Source organism: Podarcis vaucheri (genome assembly GCF_965113315.1).
Source record: "Podarcis vaucheri genome assembly, chromosome: 4".
In the NCBI taxonomy this organism is placed as follows: domain Eukaryota; kingdom Metazoa; phylum Chordata; class Lepidosauria; order Squamata; family Lacertidae; genus Podarcis; species Podarcis vaucheri.
Window position 1 is genome coordinate 5,300,083 of NC_138762.1, and position 27,279 is coordinate 5,327,361.

Genomic DNA, 27,279 nt, shown 5'->3' on the forward strand with positions numbered 1-27,279 from the left:
TACTTTTGATTTCACATTAATAAAAAAAGATATTAGCTAAACAAACACCAGACCACAGGAGTGCATATTACCCATAGCATATTTATTAAGTTTTGTTAATAACATCCATTTACTTGATTAATAAATTTAATGTAAAGAAGCTGGATACACACACACACTGCACAATCTGCGCACAAACATGCAGTTATTGTAGTACAATTTTTTGGGGCGGGGGGAGGCGCTCCTCTTAGTGACTGCTTGGGGGACTTCTGGCCCCAATGAGGCCTAAAAGCACTTTGTGGCAGTCAAGGAATCTGAGGGAAAAGCCCTGCATCTCTCCAACTCTCCGGTTGCTGGCTTGTGGGGGACGGTCAGGGACTGCCAGAGTAGGACTGGTGTTTTGCAACTGCCACCTCCCTTCGCGTCTTCACTGCGCTGCTTCTAACCCCATCTGGGTAGGCTTCCTCCATTTCACCACCACCTTGACCCAGATGTTTGCACCTCGTAGGCCAGGTGGGCCCCAGATACTGGGGGCAGCCGTTACTGTGGCCTCGTGGAATCTTACTAACCTCCACCTCAAATCTTAAGCAGAATAGAATTCAAAGTGGGTTGAAGGTTTGGTAAAATGCCAATACCAGGAGTCCGGCTTTTGGGGAGCTTTATAAAGTACAGTGGTACTTCGGGTTAAGTACTTAATTCGTTCCAGAGGTCCGTTCTTAACCTGAAACTGTTCTTAACCTGAAGCACTACTTTAGCTAATGGGGCCTCCTGCTGCCTCAGCGCCGCCGGACCACGGTTTCTATTCTCATCCTGAAGCAAAGTTCTTAACCCGAGGTACTACTTCTGGGTTAGCGGAGTCTGTAACCTGCAGCGTATGCAGCGTAACCTAAGGTACCACTGTAGCTCTTACAGTCTTCCCGTTCTGCTCAGAGCTGTCAACTTTCAGATTTGAAAATAAGGGATCAGCAGCCTCACCTGTCCCGGGGACAGTCTATGGGATATCTAACAATCCGGGATAGCAGCAGGAAGCAGCGGGAAACAGCGCTGGAATAAGGGGAAAAAAGGGGAAGGTTGACAGCTATGGTTCTGCTCAGTAAAGAGCCCTCACGCCAGATAAGTGAAATACACATGCTCTCGCTTGGCAAAGGATGTTGGCTTAAGAAAGGACACTGCGTTGCCCCTTGGACATGTCAGAAATGGGGCAGACTCTACAAGCATGACTCCCCCCCTAGGCTGCTATGGAAACGCCACCCTCTACAGCGGATCCCAGCTGAGAATGAAACAGATCCCTTGTCTTTGGAGAGAAGGCAGATCAAGTCTCTGGCTCTCCTACAGGGTTCTCTTCAATTGCCACCTCTACTTCCACCTGGGGTGGCTTCTCCTCAGCTTCCACCTCCAGCGGCCTCTCCTCAGCCTCCACCCCAGGACGTCTCTCCTCAGCTTCCACCTGGGGTGGCCCTTCCTCAGCTTCCTCCTGTCCCTCAGAGGGTTCCTGAGGCAACGGCGTTGCGTCCTCTTCGGCAACGGCCCCGTCCTGGGGCAAGGCGGCGTCCGTGGGGGCTGCCTGCTCAGAGCCGCCTGCTCCATTGTCGTAGCTCTGGAAGCTGCTGCGCACCTTCATGATGTACTTGTGCAGGACGCTGGTCGCGTTCAAGGGGTTGTCCGCCGTGCCGTTGTCGGCCACCGTGTGGCGCAGCTGCTTCATGTCGGAGAGGAGGCGCAGCACAGACTTGTTCAGCTCTGTCAGGCGGTTCCCCAGATCTGCGGGCAAAAAGTGTGGGATGTGATCCGTGAGAGGCAGTCAAGTACAACATTCCTAGAGAAGACATGCGAGAGAATATTTGGTCCAGCCAGTCAAAACTTCCTTGTTCCTTCTGGCTGGAGCATCCTTCCTTTTGCATGTGATAGAAGGTGGGCCTGTCCAGGTAACAAAAGGACGAGTCACGCAACACACCTCCCTCTTTTTAACTTCTTCTTCACTCGACCAGCTTCTAGCTAGGACTGCTCTGCCAGCTCTCAGCTAGCAGAAGCACTGGGATTATTCCCCCATATGGCGTAGATCCACATGTACATATTTGTAACTAAGTCTGCCTTTAGGAATCCAACTGTGAACTGATGTAAACTTCTTTTATTGACTTTCAATAAGGGGCAATGGTGGTTGGAAGAGACAGAGGCCTCACAGAAAGAGATACAGGAGCCAAGCAGAAAGGGAGCAGGGAATGCCCACCAGTTGGTTTGGACTCCCAGAACCTACATCAGAGCTGGCTGGGGCTGATGGAGCTGTGGCTGAGACACCACAGTGTCAGACTTGCGCACGACCGAGCCACTCCTCTGGTCGAGTCCTCCGATGGTGATTAACGACCTGAGCCTTTGATGAGGCCCCAGGCACGTTCCCATTACGCAGAGTATCCAAGCAGCAGCAGAAAGACGAGAAATATGAGCGACATTGCTAAGAGTTTTATTTCTAACTACGCCGACAGAAAAGAATATACATCCTCTCTCTGTGAAAGCAGAGAGGCAACTGGTACAAAGAAACAGGAAAGCAGTAATATCAACATCCATCTCCCGTGAGACTTCCAACAGTCTGGAATCTCTGGAATGTAAACAGAGTCTTGTGACTCCAAAGCACTGCACAGTGGCACAAACAGAAACCCAAGACCCAGTTGCAGAAGTCTTGCAGGGAGGGTGGTGGGCAAGCCCTTCTGGACATGGCACCCCATCAGGATCCCCCTTCCGAGGCAACACTGCTTACCTTTCCTGCGGCTCTCCTCAAACTCCCGCCGGGCCGTGTCGATGTAGCGCTGCACCAGCGCCTTCAGCACTTGGCGCCGGTAGGCAGCGCGGCCCTCCATACGCTGGCCGCCCTCATCCGTGGAGGGGTTAGACTGGGGGGCAGAAGGGCAGAGTCAGGGGGTGACAGAGTTCCCAAACGAAACATGACAGGAGGGGGGTCACACCTCCCAGAAGGGCCCTGGGGGGAGGCCTGCATCTAAAGGCTAGCAGGCAGGCGGTTGTGGCTGCAAAGCACTCTGCGCATGCTTCAGCGTGCCCAAAGAGGCATGGCCTCTGAAATAATTAGTTGAAAAGCAAACAGATGCAATTATTTGAAAAGCAGAAGACGGCAGATACTTGCAGATTAAGTTACATCGTGCAAGAGAATGTATTCAGAAAGGACTCATTCAGGTGTCCTACATGCCAGGAAACGAAATTCCTGCAGATCTGTTGTCTAAGGTTGTTAACGAAGAACAACGAGGTTTATATACAGCGGCTGCAATTGGGTTGAACCACAGGTGATACACGTTACACGGAAAGGGGGAGGATGCTACGCTATTCCGTTCCACCTTATCAGATGTGTGGCCTTGTTGTATGTCACATGTCTGTTTACATTCCAGCACAGCTTGCTGGGAACGTCCGTTTGTGCATAGCTTTTGCTTATGCTGCTTGCTTGGACACAAAGGGGAGAAGACATGTTTTTCCCTTTGTCCTGATGCTGAATAAAATGCCGGTAAATACGCTTCACACAGCCTCTATCTGCCCTTCTGTTGCGAAAAGTTCTTTTACGCTGCTGGCTTGCGTGCTCAGCTTCTGAAGGTTTCTGAAGCTCGAGTCGCAGTTACACGCTGATCCAAGGACTGGAGATCGCCCGGCTACTGGCCGGTGGGCTGGAGCCAGCTGGGGGCCTGCCAATTGCCCCCGTTTCCTTGGATGCATCCCAACAATTATGGCACCAGGAGTGCACAGGCTTGTTGGTGCAGCACAGAAGCACTTGACCTAACTGCTTTTTAATTGATGCAACAGTCTTTTATAAATGTCACTGAATGGAGGAAAAGGGGCCCAATACGTAGTGCGTGGAGGAGTCAGGGGGAGGTACGGACCTGACCTCCTGGCAATAGACTTGCTGCTGTATACTGGGAGGGAGATTGGAAGGAGCAAGGCAATGGGGAGGTCATTCCTGTGCAAGCTCACCAGCAGGAGCCTCCCCCCACACACGTACACAGTGGGGAGGTGAGTCCACCGCTGGGAGGTCAGGTAAGCCACCCTAACCCAAGGTCCATTGCTGTCAGTTCAAGAGGGCCTGTGATGTCATGAGTGTAATAATAAAATTTAAGGTCTTATATATATATATGACCCAGAAGCTGTACGCCAGCTCCCTCGGCCAATAAAGCGAGATGACAGCCGCAACCCCAGAGTCAGTCACGACTGGACCTAATGGACAGGGGTCCCTTTACCTTTATATATATATAATAAATGTTCATAAATGTACCAACCAAGCACGTACATACATCAGCACAATACTGACCTGAAACCATTTTTACTCCCAAGCTGACCAAATGTTTTTCTGCAACGAGGGAGGAAAAAACCTTCCTTGTTACAGGAATTGGGGAATCAAAGGAATGGCCAGACTACCAGGAAAGGCAATCAGATAAGGCATTATCAGATAACCTGGCAGACAGGAAAAACAACAGCATTCAAATTTCTGTTGTAGACCACCTTTTCTGTGATGCAGGTATGATGTTTGTGGGGGGTGGTCTTGGGTTATATCCCTTTCTGTAATGTATGTATGATGTATGGAGGGGTGGTCTTGAGCTCCAGGACAGGGAATTTAAAATGTCTTTATAAGGCATTGCACGCCATTGTTCTGGGTTCCTCCTCCCTCCTGCGTGTGGTGAGTGGGGACCCTGTTGCAACAGATCAATAAAGATCAGGCTTACTAGCTGCTTTGCTTCTCAATATTCTCTGGTTGGCCTCTGTTATTTTCTCCTACCAATAGGGAACCTATGTAAGGACTCTATACGGGCTCTTGGATACCCCATAAGGGAATAAGGGCAGATTTTTTTTTACAACATCAGGAATCAAGGACCCCCACCCCACCCTCTCAACTGCTACTGCCAAGAGGCACTCGTGGGGCGAGGAATGGGCATGTCTCCCCCAATCTCCCCAAAAGTTGAGGAAGAGAGCACGACAGCCCGCTGCAAGCAGAGTCGTGGGTGCAAGGAACACACCCTTGAAACAGCCCCAAAGGGAACTTACAATGGTTGAGATGGGAGGGTATTTCTGCTGGCGCTTTGGTTTGTAACAGCACAGGAAGCGGAAGAGGCCCCTGGGAGAAGATGGGGGAAGAAAGAGGTGAGCCGAAAGGCCCGTGAACAAGGCTGACTGTAATGTTTATTATTAATAATAATAAATTTAACTAAATTTACATACTGTTTATTTGAAAAAAATATATATTCTGTTTTGCAAAAGAAAAACTATTCATCAAGATATTTCAATAACAGCCAAGATTAAAAACATCCTCAGCATCAAAATATAAACAAAATCAGAAATCTTTTTTATTGATTTTATTTATTGATTGAATTTACCGTATATACCACCCTATACCTGGGGGTCTCAGGTTGGTTCACAGAATAAAATAAAGATATAAAACCACAAAAAACTAATAAAAAATAAAAACAGTAACCTGATATGCCCCCCCCCCCCAAAAAAACACATTTTAAAAGGGCATAGGATCTTGAAAGCATTACACATAATAAAAGTTCATTTTAAAATAACATGACTGAATAGCCTTGCCTAGGGGGAAAAAAGTTTGGGGTGGGATCCACAAATAATGCAATGATAGCTCCCTGCTATTATGGGCTGTCACATTCAAGGACTGGTTCCCGGTAAATGCAGAATAATAATAATAATAATAATAATAATAATAATAATAAATAATTTCTTATTATTTATACCCTGCCCATCTGGCTGGGTTTCCTTAGCCGCTCTGGGCGGCTTTCAACAGAATATTAAAATACAATAGTCTGTCAAACATTAAAAGCTTCCCTAAACAGGGCTGCCTTCAGATGTCTCCTAAAAGTCTGGTAGTTGTTTTTCTCTTTGACATCTGGTGGGAGGGAGTTCCACAGGGCGGGTGCCACCACCAAGAAGGCCCTCTGCCTGGTTCCCTATAACTTGGCTTCTCACAGCAAGGGAACCGCCAGAAGGCCCTCGGAGCAGGACCTCAGTGTCCGGGCAGAACGATGGGGCATTGTGCTTGTAAAAGCAACTGTTTTGCAGAGTCTGCCAATCCTTAAGCCAGTCCTCTGCTGCCGAGGGCTAAGTTTAACCCAGAACTATCAGAGTCTCCCCACCTCAAGGGTCTCAGGAGCAGCCGGACAAATTACCTGATGGCGTAGAAGATGGACTTTGGTGACGGGATGATGTTGAAGGGCACTGGCAGCGTCAAGCCTTCTCTGAAGAAAGACAAGTAGAGCTTGGAGCGGGCAAACTTCCACTCCACGTCGGCATCGTTCTGAAGAGCACAGGAGAGAAGAGGCGGCAAGGAAGACTCCGGTAAATACTGGGGGAGCTCTTTATTTATCTAGAGCATCTTTGCCCTGCCCTCAAAAAGTATCCCAGAGGACCTTACAGAAGATCAATAGAACTATCAAGAAACAAGACAGTGCTCACCCTCAGGAATGTGAGAATAGAAGAAGCTAGGGTATCCCTAAAAATATAACTAACAATATCGATAAATGCTGATTGGTTCCACACACAAAAATGCTGTTACAAAGACCTGCCTAAACTATATAGTTTTCCAAGAACCAAAAACATCTGAAATATGGGATGGTTTCTGGTGAACCTCTACTGGCAGGGAGTTCCACAGGGCACTAAAGGGATGGCCAAGCAAATGTCAGAGGGTTACAGGGAACCATCAAACCCATCAGAGGATCGCGGTGATCTCAGTGGAGAATATTGAATCAGTCTAAAGCCATTTTTGGCCCAAGTTGTTTAGGGCTTTGTGAATTAACGCAAGTACTTTGAAACTGGCCCAGTAGCAAACTGACAATCGGCCTGGCTTTCTCAGCAGTGGAGTAGCACGTTGCCAGTGATCGGCTCCTGTAAGTAGTATGGCTGCTGCAATTTGCACGCGTTGAAGCTTCTGGACCCAACACAGGGGCAGCCCCATGGAAAGTGTGTTTCAGTAACCAAGTCTTCAGGTCTCCAATGCAAGGACCACCGGGGTTAGGCTGGGCCAGTCCAGGAATGGCTGAAGATGATGTATACTAGGGGTGGCATACATGGCCAGGATTCGGGTAGAAATCACTGGAATTCCGGGGAGAATCCGTACATATGGCAACCCATGCTGGATGTGTAGATTTTGGCATATTTCCTTAAAAATAGCTCAAAACTTCATTTTTTTGAGTGTGGTTTTTTTGGTGTCCAGATTTTTCACTTTTTGAAATATGGCAACCCTAACTTATAGCGGGTGGCGCTGTGGGTTAAACCACAGAGCCTAGGACTTGCCGATCAGAAGGTCAGCAGTTCGAATCCTCGCAATGGGGAGAGCTCCCATTGCTTGGTCCCAGCTCCTGCCAACCTAGCAGTTCAAAAGCACGTCAAAGTGCAAGTAGATAAATAGGTACCGCTCCAGTGGGAAGGTAAACGGCGTTTCCGTGCGCTGCTCTGGTTCGCCAGAAGCGGCTTAGTCCTGCTGGCCACATTGAGGAGATTTCACCCCTCCCATACCCAAGAATTTCCTGATCATCTCCTGATGGTCTCTGCTGACTCTCCAGAGAGTAGGAGGCGTGTCCTGCCTATCTACTTATTCTGCCCAGCAACATCTGTGTGTGTGAGAGAGAGTCAGTCAGTCAGAGTATCGGAGAAAGTGAGAGTGTTGGAGATCCTAGAGATAAGATTGCTGCTAAGAGCAGCTGCAGACTCTCAGTGTAGCATTGATTTATGCTTAGAATATTCAGCTCTGTATATAGTTTTGTATCATAGTTGTAGTTATAGAATAAAAGGTAGATATTCTACAGAGCTGCTCTCCGAGTGGTTTATACTCTGCAAGACTCTGCAAAACTCTGCTGCGCAACGACTGTAGTATTGAGACAGTGAATCCGGTGCTCTCAGATCTAAGCTGTGAGTCCACAGCACTGTGACCTGTTCCTGTGAGAAAGAAGGTCTCTGGCGGTGCTTCCCAGCTCGCCTAGCCCAGTCGGGGTTGAGGTGAATGAGTCCAGTTGGTGCATTGGCTCTAGGGCGATGCTGACACACATGACCCGCAAGCTGTACGCGGGCTCCCTCGGCCAGTAAAGCGAGATGAGCGCCACAACCCCCAGAGTCGGTCACGACTGGACCTAACGGTCAGGGGTCCCTTTACCTTTACTTATACCAAGTCTGACAATGGAAAGGACCATTGTGCATTATTCATTTGGGGACTGATGGCGGATATGAAATTAGAGATATTTGGGGAATTCCATCAAAAATGGAAATCCCTGCCATTTGCATTCTTGGCCTGAAAATGTTACAGGCGTAATTATTTACCGCACTGACACTTCGCTTCCTTTGAAATATATTAAATAATGAAGGAATGTAAGCTTCAGCCACAGCAGATAGCAGGACGAATAGCACAGGGTTTAGTGGAAGCTGAACTGTAGCGGAACAGAACTGATTTTGACAAATGCCGAACAGGAGAGAAATCACAGCCTCCTTACATCCCTAGTGGCAAGTCCACGGTGTGTGTACCCTATGAAGTGGGGCATTTGCCTGTCCCTTTGTACACCCCAGTCCCGTTCCAGTGCACCTTAAAGGCCACCTCTCAATCCCCTCCCCCACCCCCGGCAGCAGCACTCACCTCAATTTTCTGGAAGCAGTTGGTGATCATGGCAATGAGCATGTTGAGGAGGACGACCACCATGACGATGGTGAAGACTCCATACAGCACCCTCCCCACCAGCTGAGCCATGAGGAACCGGGGCATGTCCACCACATCATGCTCTTCCATCCCAAGCATGGTCCAGAAGAGGAACTGGAATGTCTCGTTGAAGCTGCATGGGAGAAGGGATAGCAAGCTGAAACAGCTGGGGCAGCAAGAGGGTGACTCCTCCCTACAGCGTTGCTTCTTTACTGCATTTATATTGTGATAATAATTTTAAGGTCTTAGATATATAATAAACGTTCATAAATGTACCAACCAAGCATGTACATAGATCAGCACAGGAAGACCGGCCTGAAACCAATTTGACTCCCAAACTGACCAAAGGTTTTCTCTGCAAGGAGGGAGGGGGGTCAGGGAGCCTTCCCATTGTCCCAGGAATTGAGTAATCACCATTTCAAAGGGAAAGGCAATCAGATAAGGCATTATCAGAAAAACCTGCCAGACAGGAAAAACAAGACTCAAATTTCTGTTGTAGACCACCTTTTCTGTGATGTAGGTATGATGTATCTGGGGGGTGGTCTTGGGCTACACCCCTTCTGGGATGTACGTATGAAGTATGGAGGGGTGGTCTTGAACTCCAGGGTAGGGAATTTTAAATGTATAATTGCAGACACACCTTTGTTCAGGGTTCCTCCTGCTTTCCTGAGTGTGAGGGGAGCACCCTGTTGCAACAGATCAATAAAGATCAGGCTTATTAGCTGCTTTACTTCTCAATAGTCTCTGGTTGGCCTCTGTTATTTTCTCCTACCAATCCCACAATAGAGAACCTACAAAAGGACTCTATATGGGCTCTCGGGAACCCCATAAGGGGAAAGCAGCAGGTTTTTTCTTATAGCATTCAGAAAACCTCTTTATTCAATATTTATTCAACGTGCATCCTGATCTACTTGCTCAAAGCTTATGCGGATGTTTGATTATATCCAGTCTTTGCTGAGCGTTCCTTTTTATTTGTTGATTATGGCGTGCTTATAGGAGAATGAGCATCCCGATTTGCTTGTGGGGTGTTTACACGTCTTCCTGTTAATCATTCATTCATCCCACATGTTTCAATGCATTCTGCTATCACATTCCAGACTCTGGATTTGTCGCACTAGAACAACAGAGCTCCTGAATTCATTTTAATTCTGCAAACCTAAAGTTCCAGCACACGCTCGAATCCTTCTTGAAAAATACTAATAGCCTGGGGGGCACCCACCGGTGATTCACCAATTGCCTCTGGCAAAGTTTTGCGATTTACACATGGTGGTGGCACTGACATTTGATTCTGGATTTTCTCCTGAGACCAAAAAAAGGACTGCAGCCAACCTTGTTTTTCGTACTACAATCGTACTATGGAAATCAAACGGAATCCATTCCGGAAGTCCATTTGACTTCCAAAACATTCGAAAACCAAACCGCGGTTTCTGATTGGCTGCAGGAATCTCCTGCAGCCAATCGGAAGCCACAGAAGCCCCGTCGGATGTTCGGCTTCCAAAAATAGTTTGCAAACCAGAACAGTCACTTCTGGGTTTGCGGCGTTCGGGAGCCAAAACATTTGGGAACTAAGTTGTTTGACTTCCAAGGTGTGACTGTATATTGATTTCATGTGATCTGATTGTGCTTTCTGTAGAAAGTACAAGCAGGTTGGCGTACCTCCCCAGCTTCTCAGACTCTTGGTAGTGGACGTAGATGTTGTTCATCCCACACAAGAAAGCAGTCAAGATGATCATCATGATGAACATGAACCTGGAGAGGAGAAGAAGCACAAGGAACCCAAAAAGCTAATAAAAAGACCTAACACCATCTGAAACAAAGTCAAGAAGATAGAGTGGGTTTAAAATATGTATCCTGGGTGTCCACGGCCCAGGTGAAGAGGTGTGCCTTTAGCATATGATGGAAGCTATTCAATCAGGATACTAGAATTCCCTGAGTCGAGTCTGCCCCAGATAAAGCCCTCTTCCAGGCTGCCAGACTTCTGAGGGCAGTGGAACTACCAAGAGTGGCCTCTCTGCCCATCTTAATGGTAGGGAAGGAGGTGTTCTTCCATATATTTGGGGTCATCTGAGTCATTCAGGACAACTACCTCATGACACAGACACAGGCTGCTGCCCCATTCCTGCCAGCTGGGCTTGCGCTTGCTACTCTGGCCTCCTTGCCAAAACAGGTCTCTGCTTCAAGGCAAGAACTAGTCATGCCCTATATTGGGACTGCATTCAGGGGCCAAGAAGAGAGGTGATGCCCCAGAGACCTGGGATGTAGTGATCAGGTGGGATTGCCAGGAGGAATTATAAAAAATATAGAGCAAGCCATTTGTGTCAGCAAAGAAAGCATTGCGTTGACTGGGGTTGAGACATTTTGATATGATTTTTCATCAATCCACGCCTCTGCATCCCTGTCCTATTTCTCTTGCTTGACATGTCACGTACACAGCCCAATTGCTAGTTGCTGCACCAGGCATCTTGGGTCATAAAAGATAGTAGGCAGTTTCTTTCATGTAGCTATTGTTAGTTTTGTTAATCTTAGGGCCAGGAAGAGAGTTCAGGAAGAGAGTTCACAAGGAGATGGTAAATACTGCTGTCAGAGCTGCTTCCAGATCCTAGCTCACAGAGGATCACGCTAGCCAGCAATCACTTTGTAAAAGTCTTTATTGAGTTACAGTTTCCATTCTCCAGCTCCTGCGTGCAACTCTACGTCTTATGGGTCAGACCGGCGAAGCTCCGTCTGAGTCTCCGCCCCTTGTGCACCAACTTAATATCCTAGCCTTACTCCACCTTTTCCGCCTGACTGTTCTTCTCTGGGTCCCTCTGCCCCCCTGGGTCTCTTCCTTCCTGGATTCTTCTGACGCCGACCCCCCGGACCCTCCTGCCTCCTTGCGCCGGGCTTTAGGACCTGGCTCCCTTTCCGGGCTGCTTACTGCGCCATCTTCCTGTGCATTTGAACTTGGCGCGCGCGCCCAACCTTCCACTTTCCGTCTGACCGTTTCTTCGCTCCCCGATGGAGGTGTGGCCACTCCTGACTCATGCCCTCCCTCCTGTTGTGAGCTGCCAGCGCTTGATACCTGACGCCCTTCCTCTCCCCTGCTCTCTGTTGGTGACGCTGGTCCCGATTTCCAACTGCTCCCCTCTGAGCTCCCTCTGGCCCTTTCCTCCTGGGGTGTTCCCCTAGGCTCCCCCCTTGCCCTGGCCACTGGTGCTCCTTTCTGTGAATCTTCTGATTCACTGGAAAGACTCGGAGATCTCGGGTCGTCGTCATCACTCATCCTTTCTTCTGCCTCCTCCCCCTCGCTCTCTGTTTCCTCCCTTGCCCTTGCCTCTGCTCCTGAACCCCTGACAACTGTTTACTCCTGTTCATGACCTTCCTAACAGCATTCCTCTTCCCTTCCTCTTTTATTTACTCTGAATTGCATATGCATGCTCAAGTAGGAAATTAGCTCTTTGTAATTTTAACTTTAACTTTGTCCCCACGTGGGTTTTTTTTCAAATGCTCAGAGGAAATTTGATTGGTTCTTACGAACACTGTGTAAAAGTTCTTTTGTGAATAAAACGACCTGGGCCGGAGGGCGGACAGGAATTATTATTATACGCACTCCTCCCAGAGTCTTGCTGGTTCAAGCCTCTGTGTATTCTTATTACAGTGGTGCCTCGCAAGACGAAATTAATTCGTTCCGCGAGTTTTGTCGTCTTGCGATTTTTTTCGTCTTGCGAAGCACGGTGTCGGGAAAGTTTTGGAAAAGCTTCAAAAATCACCAAAGTCTTTAAAAACCTCAAAAAAGGCTACCACACCGCGTTCTATGAGTTGCTCCTCGAAGTCAAGTCACAGCTGTATTAACGGTGTTAAGAAAAAGGAAACAAACTTGCAAGACGTTTCCGTCTTGCGAAGCAAGCCCATAGGGAAAATTGTCTTGCGAAGCAGCTCAAAAAACAAAAAACCCTTTCGTCTAGCAAGTTTTTTGTCTTGCGAGGCATTTTTGTCTTGCGAGGTACCACTGTATCAGAGTCTAATCCTTCCTTTGCTTTGGGAACGCCACACTGGGAGACATGGGATTCACTGAGAGGGAGAGAAGGCTCAGTGCACTGCAGGTGCAAGGATGATGGCAGGGAAGGATCCTGATTCCCCCATCCCCCCAAAAAAACCTGATCATGTCGTCAATCATCTTGCCAATGGAGATCTGCAGGGTCCCCAAGGTTTCGTGGGCGGGCAAGATGGAAGCCAGGCGGGTGAAGCTCAGCATGCTGGTCACGGCAAACAGCACCTCGGCGATGAACTGGGGGTCTTCGGTGTGCCACTCCTGACGGTCTGGGTCAGAAAGGGGAGGAAGGGTCAGGGAGAAGGAAGGGGCATCTGTGCTGGGTGTGTGGCGCACATTATGGGGCAAGGTTTATGTCGGTCACAGCCCTTCCCTGTTCCCATGTCTGAAGCCTTTACATTCCAAAGGCTGTTTTCCGCAAGCTGGGACCCTCCAGACAATCTGAACTCCCATCCGCCCCAGTCCATTTATTATTATTATTATAGTAAATAATTTTTATTCATTTTCAATTAACCAAATTACAATGCCAATTCAAATACAAATCAACCACATAGCCAATTATAAAATTTACATGGCCCCTCATGCTTCAAGGTCTAATAATTCAGTTTAATTCTGCTTCCAAACTATTGCTCAGTCCAATTACAATCCAGTCTTGCTAAAATCCGTTATACCACAGCTACAATGATTTAACTTAAATTCATATTAACACATTTAATAATTTATAAGTTCGCTAGTGACGTTCTCCTTCTTCTTCCTGCATGAGGTATTAGTTTTAATCAATTAATCCTTCATGCCTAAACTTATTACTATTATATTTTCCTCACACAGTTCCGTTTCTCATTGCAATCCATATCTATACTCCCGACTCCCTTCATCTTCACTTGCTGTATGAATTATTATTAGTAGTAGTATTCTCAGGGGGTTGCCAAGTCATTAATAAAGCATTGGCTCCCCCCCCCCCCAACATCCTTTAGATCGAATGAAGTCTTCTTTCCGATTTAAATCTGTAGGGCCTTGTAGCTTTTCAATTCGGCAGTTTTTGACCTTGTCCTATCATTACCAGCAGGTTTCTGTACACTAATCCTAATTAAATTCTCAATGAACAGGAGAACCGCTGCTTCTTAATGGCGGCGTTGGAGGGTTACCAAGAGGCAAAGTGCTTTTGCACTCAGCGCCTCCCTGCCTCCAGCACCATGTCAGAGAGAAAGCCAGGTATTATTTATTTATTAATGTTCTATCGAACTCACAAGCCGATGCACCTATGGACTCAGTGCCCAATGCAGAAGAAGGAACGAGACCCCGGCTTGTGGGAGGTGCTCACCTGCTTTTGTGTAGTAACGGCATTCTGCAGACTCCTTGTTATCCAGACAGAACACACGGCCCTGGAAGAATATCAGGAGCCTGAGGACAAAGGAGGCCAAGTACATGCTGAGCATGACGATGTCCAGGAAGTTCCACCAGTCCAAGAGGTAGCTGCGGAAGCCCTCGATCCAAACCTCTTTGCACTCAAACCAGAAGAAACCTGGAGGAGGAAAGCACAGGGGATCAAAACCCACCACTGGCCACAGCTGGAGGAGGGGCAACCTTGGCTGGTCCTGGCCCAGGGCTCTGGATCCCCATCCTTGGGGGAAGAGGCCATGGGTTCAGGGGACATCTTGGGCCGCGAGGAGGAGTGTGTGCCTGCCCTGTGGGCTAGTCTTGTGACATCTCGGGCTCCTCAGAAGTTGCAACATCAGGTGGTCTGTGATGCCAGCCCCTCCCTGGCCTGAAGAGGTCACATTGCCTACCAAGGATTCCAGCTTGGAGACCATAGTGGAAACCCAGCCTCAAGAGCTCCTAAAACAGGCTGTGTCTTTTTCGGAGGCTTTGCCCATCAGGGATGTTCTGCTCAGAGGAAGCTGCCGTCCTCTTTGAGGCTCCACCTGGGTTGTCCAGCTGCTGAAGCAACATTCAAGCCTGTCTTGTCTGACTTCCAGCCTAGGCTCCCCTGAAAACTATCCAGAGGGCAACCTCTCTTGCTTCTTTGCCTTTTTGGTTTTGACCTCTGCCTTGCCTGATATTGCCTATTTGGGATGACACTCTGCTTGGTCTGACTTTGCCCTGCTGGAACCTGACCTGACTCTGTTTCTTGAACCTGGAAGTGGTCCCAGTGGTATGTGAACTGGTGTCCCTGACTTGGCCAGAACTCCATCAACCATCTGAGACTACTGCCAGGGGCAGAACATCTGTCAACCTGTGATGCCTCTTCTCAATCTCTTTTTCTTCACTTAAGCTTACCCTCTTTGTCTCTGTTTGCCCATAACGCTAAGGTCACAGCTTCTTCAGACTAACGTTGGTTTGTCTGAATGGGAATACCCAGCCCTGAATGTGGGAACCCAGCCCAATCCATGACTTGTTTCCTGGCAGCAAACCACGACGTGAAGCCACCATTATTTTTTGTTGGCCTATAAACTGTAGCTTGTTAAACTGTGGCCTTTAAAATAATATTCATCAGCTGGTCTGTTCTGTATGGCATAAGGCAGGGATGTCCAACCAGTCGACCGTGATCAACAGGCTGATACCCGGGTGATAGCAGTTAATCGCAGGCTCATTTTCCTCTGTGGGGGGCAGGGGAGAGAGAACATCCGCCCCCGCCCCCTCGCTCTGTCCTTCATTTGCAGACGATTGAAAAAACGGAAAACGGAGTTATCGCTGCATGCTTTATTTTTTGGTGTGCGATTTATGGCCTAGCCCCACCTAAAAAAAGCAAAATAACCTTGGCATCCCCCCCTACAAGTTTATTGCAGTCTCTTGGGAGTTGGACATCCCTGGCATACAGGAATTGGGTCTTTAGTGTGGTAACCTATTCTCTGCAACTTGAACCCGACACACATCAGGCAGATGCCATTTCTATTGTTTTTTTCAGTGCCTGCTGAACGCTTTCCTTTTACAAGAAGAAGGAGGAGGAGGAGGAGGAGGAGGGGAGGAGGAGGAGGAGGAATTTGGATTTGATATCCCACTTTATCACTACCCGAAGGAGTCTCAAAGCGGCTCACAATCTCCTTTCCCTTCCTCCCCCACAACAAACACTCTGTGAGGTTCGTGGGGCTGAGAGACTTCAGAGAAGTGTGACTGGCCCAAGGTCACCCAGCAGCTGCATGTGGAGGAGCGGAGATGCGAACCCGGTTCCCCAGATTATGAGTCTACCGCTCTTAACCACTACACCACTCTTTTAAGCAGAGATCTTTACCCGGACAACACATAATAGCCCACACAGAGTGTGGGACTGAGGGATCCGGGTGTCAGGAGCTTATCCTACATTCGAGTAGGACCCTGGCAGAGACACATGCCCAACTGGCATGTTCCCTCCCTCCTGGTCGATGGTTTGGGAGCTTCAAAAGCTTTCTTTAGCCTGAACATCACGGCGACCAATGCCAACAGACATTGGCACACTTAGGAATCCACAGAGCTCAGCAACTCAGCATTTTGGCTAATCTACTTTATGTACATATAAACACACATGGAGCACTGCAACATGGCTCCCTCTCTCTCCAGCATCAGACAGCAAAGAGAGAAAGGACAATAGTTCCACTTGATGGAACACAGCGACACAAACAGCCTGTCTCCATCACTTGCCACTCTGTGGAGTCAAAACATATACAGACATGTGATAGACATCAATCCCTTGACTGAAATCATGGAGCAGGAATTCTAACACCGGGTTGCCCTCAAGGTGGTAGTGGAGAATTATCTCCTGCCCACATCCTTGCCCTCCCCTGCCTGTCTGACCTGGGCCACACAGACCTGCCACCCATATCATGTGCAGTGACGTCTCCCACATGTCCTGGTTCCGCCCCGAAAAGGTCTCGCTGTTGTGCTCCAGCACCAGGGACTCTGCCAGCAGGAAGACCAGAAACCAGACATACGAGGCCGAATGCAGAAGGAACTTGATCACGGGGATCTTCAGCATTTTGCCAAACTGAGGAGGAATGAGATCACACACAGTGAGTTGCACAGAGTGTTTTAAAGAGGGGGCACACACAGCATGGTCGTACATCAGCCCCCCCAAAAAACCTGATGCCCCTAGGTGTTTTGGGAATTGTAGTCTAAATTTTAATGTATTTTTAATTTTAATGTATTTTAATCTTTTGTTGGAAGTCGATTGGCTGGGGAAACCCATCCAGATGGGCGGGGTATAAGTAATAAAGCTGACCTGTCTGTTGTGGAGGCTGAGAAAGGAGCCCGGCCACGAACCCCTCACCTTGGATTTGGGGGCCACGTAGTAGACGAGGCACAGGAACGGCATCCCCATGAAGATGGAACAGGAGACGAAGACCTTCCAGAGATTGGTACTGCCCCTCCAGCTCTGAAGGCTCCCACACCAGATGGACGACAGCACTTGCTGGCAGATGGGGTGGGCGACAAACTGCGGGGAGGGGAGTTGTCAGATTGCATTTCTTACTGCAGAAAGTATTGATCTGATGTGCAGAGATCTTTCCTATTCTAATTAATTCTTTTTTTATTATTCAATTTCCTTTTTCATTCATTACATACATCTCATATCCATGACATTTACTATGCATTCCTCCCACCCACCCCTCCTGGGCTTCCCCCAACTTCCGCTTCTGATTTGCTTCACCCACTTTGCTCCCTCCTAAAAGAAAAAATACTAATAACATATTTATACAATAACATCAAACCTAAAAACACAAAGATGAAAATAAGTACACCATTTTGTTTCTCTATCTTCTACACATTTTCTAATGCTAATGATGTGAATGTTTATTTATATCCTGCCATCAAGCCTATAGACTTTCTTTGTTTCTGCAAGTATAATATAAATGGTTCCCATTCTTTTTCAAAGTCACTGTTGTCTTTTTCTCATAGTCTGTCTGTCATTTTTGCCAGTTCTGCAGAACTGGCCTATACTAATTAATTCAAGAGGGTTCTGGCAGCTTCTCTGTGTGAAAGAAACAAGCAGAAGGTTCATTGTGCTTGGGTTATTCCTTCAGAGAAGCTGTGAGTACAGCAGGCTTAAACTGGTTCTCTTACCTATTCTGTGAAGGTGATGCTGACTATAAAAGTCAGGCCAGAAGGAGTCTGGGTTTCACTTTCACTTTCTCTTTCTATCTCTTTTCCTTCCGGTGTGCTATTCTGTACACAGTATGCTTAGTGTTAAATTTTAGTATCTTATTATAAGTTATTGTAAGTTTAAGTTAAGTCTGCTGCAACTGGATTTCTTATGGACAGTGCCAATCCTGAATGTATTGAATTTGGGACCATTATGCTCATCTGCCTTCAGTAGCAGTAAAGCTCTGCTGGATGAAATATAATTGCCTCTTGTCTATTTTTTGGTAATCCTGCAACGTGTTAAAGTTTTTACTCTGCTAACTATACATTGGAGTTCTGCTCTGGATTAATCTTGAGTAGAATTCATGACAGAAATAAGATGAAAAGGTCTCTCCTGGTTCAAAGCCAGGGCTAGGCAACCTAAGGCCCGGGGGCTGGATTTGGCCCAATCACCTTCTCAATCCGGCCAGAGGACGGTCCGGGAATCAGCGTGTTTCTACATGAGTAGAATGTGTCCTTTTATTTAAAATGCATCTCTGGGTTATTTGTGGGGCATAGGAATTCGTTCATATTGTTTTTCCTTTCAAAATATAGTCCGGCCCCCCACAAGGTCTGAGGGACGGTGGACCGGCCCACGGCTGAAAAAGATTGCTGACCTGACCAAAAAGCAAAGGCCGGCCTGGGGGTCTCAGGACTACCTCCCCCAAAGTGCCGGTCAAGTATACCTCCAAGCCCCCCATCTCCCTCAGCCTCACTTGGCAAAAACACAGCTGTAGGGATCTGCGCTTCCTCAGCTTTTCCATTGCTGTTTAGGGTCTCATTAAGAATGGCTCTGAAAAACCCTTAAAGGTTTACAGTGGTACCTCAGCTTAAGAACAGCCCTGTTTACGAACGATTCGGTTTACGAACTCCGCAAAACCGGACGTAGTGTCCCGGTTTGCGAATTTTACCTCGGTCTAAGAATGGAACCCGAACGGTGGAAGGGCACCGGCGGTGGGAGGCCTCATTAGGGAAAGCGCAGCTCAGTTTAAGAACAATTTTGGTTTAAGAACGGACTTCCGGAACGGATTAAGTTCGCGAACCAAGGTACCACTGTATATGGCCGGTATAAGCGTGAGATGGACACCGACACAAGAGGCAGGATGGACTTTTGAATAAGGTTGTTGGTTTATGAAAGGCAAGACAGCCGGATATACTGGGGTCTTAAAGGTGCTTGGGGCAGTTTCTGAAGACTTCTCCACTGTGGCCAACCCGATGAGGCTAGGAAGCCATGAGGAGATTACAAGCAACAGCTCTCTCAAACCTGATTCCTCACATTTCGGCAACCCCTCCTGGATCAGGTCGATGGCCCATCCAGTCTCACAGTGGCCAACCAGGTGCCCCCCAAGGGAAGTCCACAACCAGAACGCAAGTGCCATGGCATCTTTGACAACGGAAAATGCTGCTGGCCATTGTGGCTGGCAGTATGTGAGACCCCCTGCCCACCGCAAGACCTTCCTTCCACCAGCAGCAGAAACTAGTAATATGGTGCCCTAAGGACAAAATTTGGCACCCTCCCCACTCTCCATTCTGCGCATACTCTCAAGCGTGCTACGGCATAGTTTTGCACCCCCTTGGCTCGGTGCCCTGTGCAGGAGAGCGGCCCACACTGCCTTAAATCCGGCACTGCTCCCATCTGCCCCCAGACCATGTTCCTCTGACAAGCTCACCCGCTTCTGGTTGTAGTTGACAGCCAGGCGAAGCCTCGCCAAGTTGGGGATGCCCTCCTCGAAGGCCTGGTCATCGAGGTCCTCCTCTTCCTCGTCATTCGAGGAATCCGCCACGTCATTCAAGACGGCCGTCACCTCGCTCTGGTTGCGGCACATTCCCAGCAGCTCAAAGGCAAACTCCTGGCACAGCTGCTCCAGGGCCAGGTACTCGGGCTGGACGGGAGGACAAGGAAGGGTCAAGGAAGGAAGGGTCTGGCTCCGACTCGGAAGGGCAGCACAAGGGCCCAGCCCAATTCTGAAGAGAACGGCTTTTCTGTCTGCAGAATCTGAAATGCCCGGATGCATAGCGTGGTCTACATGGACTCCCAAACCCCAACTCCTTCCTCTGAAAAGAATTAGGCTTGTGATGTGAATATGGTGGAATTAAAATGCAACATCGATGTCAGGGCTGAGGAACAACCAATGGCCTTCCAGATGTTGTTGGACTCCCAGCCCACATGGCCAATGTTCAGGGATGATGGGAATTGTGGTCCACCAGTACCTGGAGGGCCGTAGATGTTCCCCACCTTGACCTACTGTCAGGCTTTGGGGAATCAGATCCCTGCCTCGGGTGGCAGTAAATAAGCAGATCAAATAAAAAGAGCATTCTTACCAATTTACCGTAGATTCCGGCGTATTAGGTGACTGGGTGTATAAAACGACCCCCCGGATTGGCAGCTGCCAATTGGGGGGGTCGATTTATACCCCTAGTCTTATGCGATGCTAAGCCAGCTTCGCTGGACGGCTTCCTCCCGGCGTGGAGCCCACTGTCCGCTGCCGCTGCCCAGCGAACGCATACCCGGCGTATAAGACGACCCCCGACTTTTAAGAGGATTTTCCAGGGTAAAAAATTTGTCTTATACGCCAGAATCTGCAGTATTTAATAATCACAGGAAGTGACAAAGGAAGGCATATCTTTCTAGAAATGGTGTCGCTTCCAGTAGAGTCTCACCCCCTCCGTCTGCATCAATCTACATCACTCCAACATTGGGTAATCTGAGCTTGTTGCCACTGCGCTCTCTGTTCTATCACTCTCAAAGCCTGTCTAGTCGTAGGCGAAGGGGGGTCAGGAATGCCATCCAAGGACACTGAATCTGCCAGCTGTCTCTCTCCTGGTGTTTCCTCTTCTAGCTGTTCCTCACCCAGTATTTCCCAGCTTTCCCCCTCTGGACTATGCCCCTCTGCAAACCACTGTTCTAAATCAACACTGTCCTCCTGCCCTTGGGAAGGTTTGGTGGGGGCCTCCCACCATTCCTCCTCAGTCTAGTCCCTGGCACCTACAAGGTGGGTACGGCCAGAGTGGGTGCGGCCAGAGACAGACCTTGAATTCGGGCTCCTTCTTGGAGAGGCGCTTGAGCTCTCGGCTGAGCTTGAAGGCCGTCAACATGGCGTCTTCGCTGGCGATGGAGAGGTGCGCCCGGCTGGCGATGCCCTTGTAAGTGTTGATGCGAGAAAGCGAGAACTTGAGCAGGTCAAACTTGCGGCCGTTGGAGCACTCCAGGCAGGAGCACGAGACCTTGTGCGGCCCCGGGATGGCGTGGCCCTTCTTCATCAGCATGTCCACGATTTCGTAGAGGTCCTTCTCGCAAGCCAAGGTGAGGGGCGTCACGCCCGGGGCAAAGCGGGAGTTGTCGATGGAGTTGTCAAACAAGGCTGAGGAGAAGGACTTGATGTCCATCTTGCGGCCTTTCTCCTGGTCCAGGCGGTCCAGCAGCAGCTTGACCACGGTGGGCTGGTTGGTATCCACGGCAACCAGCAAGGCCTCGTGGATCTGGCGGAAGTCAAACTTGACAATGCGCAGCAGCGTCTTGGTGATCTCCTCGCCGCCCGTGCGGATGGCCAGGTTGAGAGCCTCTCGCCACGCCCGGTCCTCCGCCTCATCCAGCTGCCTCAGGATCCCGTCGCTCACCTGCAGCAGCTGCTGGACCTTCATCAGCTGCCCGTCTTGGATGGCGTTGAGGAGGCCTTCCGGGAACTTCAACTTCTTGTTCACAATTTCTTTCCAATCGGGTTGCTAAGGGAGTGGATGGAAAGACAACAACGGTCAATCTCTTTTTTCCCATTTATTTATTTATACTTTTCAGTGTATACATTTCACTAATTTTATACATTTCACTAATTTTACAAACATTTTGACATTTCAAAACTTAACTTCCTTCACCCTCTTTCTGCGGTTTCTTAAATTTACTTTTAATATCTTCTGCATATCCAAATTAACTTAATTTGCTCATTTATTTCATCTTCTTTAAATATATAGAATATGTGAATTCTCTAATGTTATCTATTCCTTCAACCAACAAAGAAAGGGGGAAACCTCCTCTTTCTTTTGCATCTATCAATATTATATTTTTTATTCTCAGTTTTCCCCCTTGCCAAATATATTAAGAAATATTTTTTTGCCATGCATTGAAACGAACTGTCTTGCCAATCACTGGAATCGATTGAAACAAAAATAACATTCTTGGTAATACAGTCATCTTTATAGTCAACACTCTACCGAATAGTGAAAGATTTTTAGCTCAAGACTACCACCCCCCAGTACATCATACATACATCACAGAAGAGGCGGTCTACAGCAGAAAACCTGTCTGCCAGGTTACCTGAGAATGAGCACTGATTGCATTATTTGGGCAGTCTGGCGATACCTTTGTGATGATAAATACTCAGTTCCTGAACCCAGGTCGCAGGCTCACCCTATTCATACACAGATACGCCCTTAAGACAGGATTTATGAGCAAAGAGACAATGGGGAGGTTTTCCCATTTCCTTTCTCCTTGCAGAGAAACATTTGAAGTCAATTTGGGAGAGACAAAATGGTTTCAGGACTTTTCCTGTACTGATTCAGACATGTGGTTTATATATTTGTGTATGTGTTTGCCTGGTACATTTATTTTATATCTTAAGCCTTATAATTCTCATAACACTGGGAAGGAGCGGGTCTGGAAGCAGAGGGGCTGAGGGATGAAGGCAGGAGCAGGGGGCTGGGTGAGGGGTGTCCTCACCCAGGGAACAAAGAAAAAAGGAGATGGTCTAACCCCTAGCACTCCAGAAGTAGCTCCTGCCTGCATGGAAGGCCAGAGGGGCCAAAGGCACTCACGTGGCCATTGCCATCCCTGGCAGGAGCTCTTCTATTCAAACTCCCCCTTGGCAAAGAAACTCTATTACCGTATTGGCCCGAATATAAGCCACACTTTTTTTTCCAGATTCCCATTGTGCAGCTTATATTCGCCACCCTACGGTATTGCTGCTGAAACAGGTCCCACGAGGGCCTTCGGAGGTGCGGGACGGCACCCATCTCGACTGCATCTCCCAAGCCCTCCTCCCCAAGCCACTGTAAGGAAGGGGGGAGGCCGCCAGCAAAGCACCCCGACCCCCAGGAAGCAGCCTGGGAGCATAGGGCAATGGTGTGCAGCCCGCCTGCCACTCCCAAGCCTCCCCCAGCGCTAGCTTGGGGAGGTAGTAGTGTTGGGAGGCGGGCTGCAAGAAGATCAAACCTCTCCATTCTGAAGGAAGTCAGCCCTGAGTGCTCACTGGAAGGACAGATCCTGAAGCTGAGGCTCCAAGACTTTGGCCACCTCATGAGAAGAGAAGAGTCCCTGGAAAAGACCCTGATGTTGGGAAAGATGGAGGGCACAAGGAGAAGGGGACAACAGAGGACGAGATGGTGGGACAGTGTTCTCGAAGCTACCAACATGAGTTTGACCAAACTGCGGGAGGAGTGCCTGGCGTGCTCTGGTCCAGGGGGTCACGAAGAGTCAGACACGACTAAACGACTAAACAACAACAAACCTGCCTTGGCAGATATAGAAAGGTAAAAGGTAAAGGTACAGGGACCCCTGACCATTAGGTCCAGTCGTGGCCGACTCTGGGCTTGCGGCGCTCATTTCGCTTTATTGGCCAAGGGAGCCGGCATACAGCTTCCAGGTCATGTGGCCAGCATGACTAAGCCACTTCTGGCGAACCAGAGCAGCGCACAGAAACGCCATTTACCTTCCCGCCAGAGCAGTACCTATTTATCTACTTGCACTTTGATGTGCTTTTGAACTTCTAGGTTGGCAGCAGCAGGGACCGAGCAGCAGCAGCTCACCCCATCGTGGGGATCTGAACCGCCAACCTTCTGATCAGCAAGCCCTAGGCTCTGTGGTTTAACCCACAGCGCCACCCGCGGTAGCATACAAATTAAAAGTGAAATGAGAAAATGTAACACGGCTCTCAGAAGGGACGGAAACGTGGGGAAGGGGGTGGAGAGCAGAGCACATGGTTGGAGATTTCACAGCGAGGGAAACTGATGCTGACATCTGGATCTTGAGCCAGACCTTTTCGGCTCTGTGGCCAGCAGTGCTGCAGATATCGGGCTCCCACCAGATGGCACTTAGAACAAACCTTTTCTGGTCAGATGTCCACCCTGCCAGCCAGGTGTCATCGGCACCCGGTTGGCAAAATGCCTTAAGGGGTCGTGTTTATTTGCTGCAATTGCTCGCGTCACAAAAGGCGATGGAAAGAACCAACCCGGCCCAGGTGGTTTCCTTGCCTCCCCAGAGCCCAAGCTCATTACCTCTACTGTAATTAAGTCCCTCGCTTTCTGCTTGCCATTTCCACTTCCCCTCTTGGCTGCGCCCAATTGAATTCGCAAGCAGTTGCCTTGGCACAGGAGGGCCAAATGGATTTGAAAATGAGTCCCTGGCGAAGCTGCTTGTTGAGGAAGGCGGCAAGGGGGGGGGGCGGCTTGCTGACAGCCACTCGGAAAAGGCCCAGGTAACAAAGCTAAGATAGCTGCACCTGGAGTGGAGCACCTCCCCTGCTATCCGAAGAGGCCTGCAGGGTGCCCGAGAGGCATTATCCGGGTGGGGAAAAGCAAAGGAGACAGAGCTGTTGCCGCATCAGGGTTTGCTTTGCTGCCGGCCATTTAGCACCCAAGAGTAAATGGCGGTGCAATGGAGAGGGAGCCTTCGTGCAGGATGGCTAAAAAGCAAGGCTGCAGGACCTCTGTGACTCTCTCTTTTTAAAAAAAAAAATATTGAATGATTTTATACTACAAAAAATAATACAACCATACTACCACAAAATACAATTGAGAAATAAAAATTACCGTATTTTTTGCACCATAACACTCACTTTTTTCCTCCTAGAAAGTAAGGGGAAATGTCTGTGCGTGTTATGGAGCGAATGCCTGCGGGTGGCGGGGGGGGGATCTGCTGCAGTCGTGAGCAGAGGATCCATGGTTCCCCTTCCTTCCCTCCTCCGTGGTTACAAAGCATGGATCCACATGGTTCCTCAGGATTTTTGCATTGGGCTACTCTAAACTCGCTGTCAAACTCACCATCAGATCACATGTCTGTGGCCACAGCATGAACCACAAAAATCATATATCCACTATTTCATTTAGAATATTTTTTTCTTGTTTTCTTTCTCTAAAAACTATGTGCGTGTTATGGTCTGGTGCGTGTTATAAAGCGAAAAATACGGTACGTACATCAATACTTTGGTATTTATTTACCGTCTTATTTCCTCACAAACATCCCATACAAAACACACACACACACAAAATGATAAAAATGAAAATAAATATTTCCCCCCTTTTATCTTACAAAATCTTTTCTTCAATTCTGACTTCCTTTCAAGTCCTTTGCATATGTTTTATCTTATAGCTGAATGTGGATAACAATTAAGGATTTATTGTTTTCTGAATACATTGGAAATTTTATATAGAAAGGTTTACTATTTTGTGCACATTCAAAGGACCTCCGTGACTCTCACCCAGAGCCCAAGGGCAGGAGGAGCCGGGCGTTGAAGCAGGAGCCAGGATGCGGGAGCAGGAGAGACAGGCAAGGGAGCAACTACCTTTCGCTACAGAAACAACTGTAAGAGTAATTCCTTGGATTGGCACCAAGGTCTGCAGTAGTTGCAGTCTAGCAACTACTGGACAAGTAGTTCAGACAATCTTAGCAGAGAAGCCGACAGCAGGGAAGCTTTTGTGTCTGTCTGTACACACATGAAAAGTGTAGGGGAGCCCCCGTCCCCGCTCTGCACTCACCGTGATTCCATCGAGCTCCAGTGCCATCTTGCCCAGGGCAGACGTGCCAGCTCCTTACAGGTGTGTCTGGCAAAGGATGCTCCAGTCCTTCTCCTTCCAGCAGAACGAAACCGGGAAAGGCCTGGCCGAAAAGAAGGTGCCCTGCTTCTCCTCCAGGCTTTCCTCTCCAGCCCTCTGCCTGCGTGGATCTCTTGTTTTTCCCTGGCAGGGGCAGGAGCAGGCAGGAGCGCAGCGGGACCCACCTGCCAGCCCCCCAGGGGGCTGGGTTGCCACATGAACGCCGTGGGCAGCCTCCAGCAAGGCCTCACCCTGCTCCCCCGGGAGCCAGGGCTGTTTGTCACCGCAGCCGGTTCCTGCTCTCAGCTCCCTCCTGCCTCCCTGCCTCTCTCCTTTTGCACATCTGCCCTGCTAGTCCCAAGCCCCTTCCGTCTCTCTTTCCTGCCTCAGGCCAACATAGAATCATAGAATCAGAGTTGGAAGAGACCACAAGGGCCATCGAGTCCAACCCCCTGCCAAGCAGGAAACACCATCAGAGCACTCCTGACATATGGTTGTCAAGCCTCTGCTTAAAGACCTCCAAAGTAGGAGACTCCACCACACTCCTTGGCAGCAAATTCCACTGTCGAACAGCTCTTACTGTCAGGAAGTTCTTCCTAATGTTTAGGTGGAATCTTCTTTCTTGTAGTTTGGATCCATTGCTCCGTGGAAGGCAACTGGGGTGGCAGAAAGGGGGACGGCTGGGGAAAGGAGCATTGAACGGATGGCACAATTCTCTCCTTTCATGAGTTCCTTTCCAGGTAATTCACTGGGTGGGTTGAAGTCAATTCAGCTTCTGTTCAGTTTCCCCCGCCCCGCCCCCCGGTCATTTGGGCCTTGCTTTATTAAAGAGAGGGGCGCAGGTGGCGCTGTGGGTTAAACCACAGAACCCAGGACTTGCCAATCTGAAGGTCGGTGGTTCGAATCCCAGCGACGGGGTGAACTCCTGTTGCTCGGTCCCAGCTCCTGCCAACCTAGCAGTTTAAAAGCATGTCAAAGTGCAAGTAGATAAATAGGTACCACTCTGGCGGGAAGGTAAACGGCGTTTCCGTGCGCTGCTCTAGTTCGCCAGAAGCGGCTTAGTCATGCTGGCCACATGACCCAGTAATACTGTCTGCAGACAAATGTCAGCTCCCTTGGCCAATAAAGCGAGATGAGCGCCACAACCCCAGAGTCGGCCACAACTGGACCTAATGGTCAGGGGCCCCTTTACCTTTATTAAAGAGAAGAGTGTGTGCTTCATCAAGGAAAGGTTTTCTCCCTCTCAAAATACTAGAGCCCAGCGGGCCATCCAATGAAACTGAATGCTGGAAGATTCAGAGGGAAGAACCTCTGCGGAATGGAACTTTGGAACTCACTCCAGCTGGAGGCAGTGCCAGCCTCCAATGTGGTAATAGCTTCCAGCACCACTGCTAGTGTTACAAGAATTCTAAGTTCTCAAATATAAAATAAATGTTCATAAATGTACGAGGCAATCACATACATAAGTATATAAACCATGTGTCTGAAATAGTACAGGAGAGCAGTCCTGAAGCCATTTTGACCCTCCCAAATTGACCTCAAATATTTCTCTGGAAATATTTCTGGAAGGAAATGGAAAGCCTCCCCCTTGTCTTTTGCTTACCTGTCTGAAGGGCATATGTGTGTATGAACAGGGTGAGCCTGTGACCTGGATTCAGGAATTAAAGTATTTGCCAGGCTGCCCAGTTAAAGCAATCAGTGACCAATA

At 48.8% G+C, this 27,279-nt stretch overlaps 1 protein-coding gene across 2 annotated transcripts; it reads right to left on the reverse strand.

Moving 5' to 3' along the window:
- Positions 1-209: 209 nt before the first annotated feature.
- LOC309530314 (short transient receptor potential channel 2-like) lies at positions 210-27,241 on the reverse strand. 2 transcript variants are annotated; one of them, XM_082219129.1, is made up of 13 exons: positions 26,764-27,241; positions 20,802-21,494; positions 19,442-19,654; positions 16,924-17,088; positions 16,467-16,641; positions 14,005-14,205; positions 12,790-12,952; positions 10,310-10,402; positions 8,594-8,786; positions 6,141-6,268; positions 5,011-5,080; positions 2,732-2,864; positions 210-1,740 (listed from the first exon to the last, which is right to left on the reverse strand). In XM_082219129.1, the coding sequence occupies exons 1-13, from the start codon at positions 26,791-26,793 to the stop codon at positions 1,292-1,294; spliced, it is 2,706 nt and encodes a 901-aa protein (XP_082075255.1). In that variant the 5' UTR covers positions 26,794-27,241; the 3' UTR covers positions 210-1,291. The 2 variants fall into 2 exon arrangements, with proteins under 2 accessions (XP_082075255.1, XP_082075256.1); XM_082219130.1 differs by lacking the exon at positions 26,764-27,241 and adding an exon at positions 25,515-25,967.
- Positions 27,242-27,279: the final 38 nt, after the last annotated feature.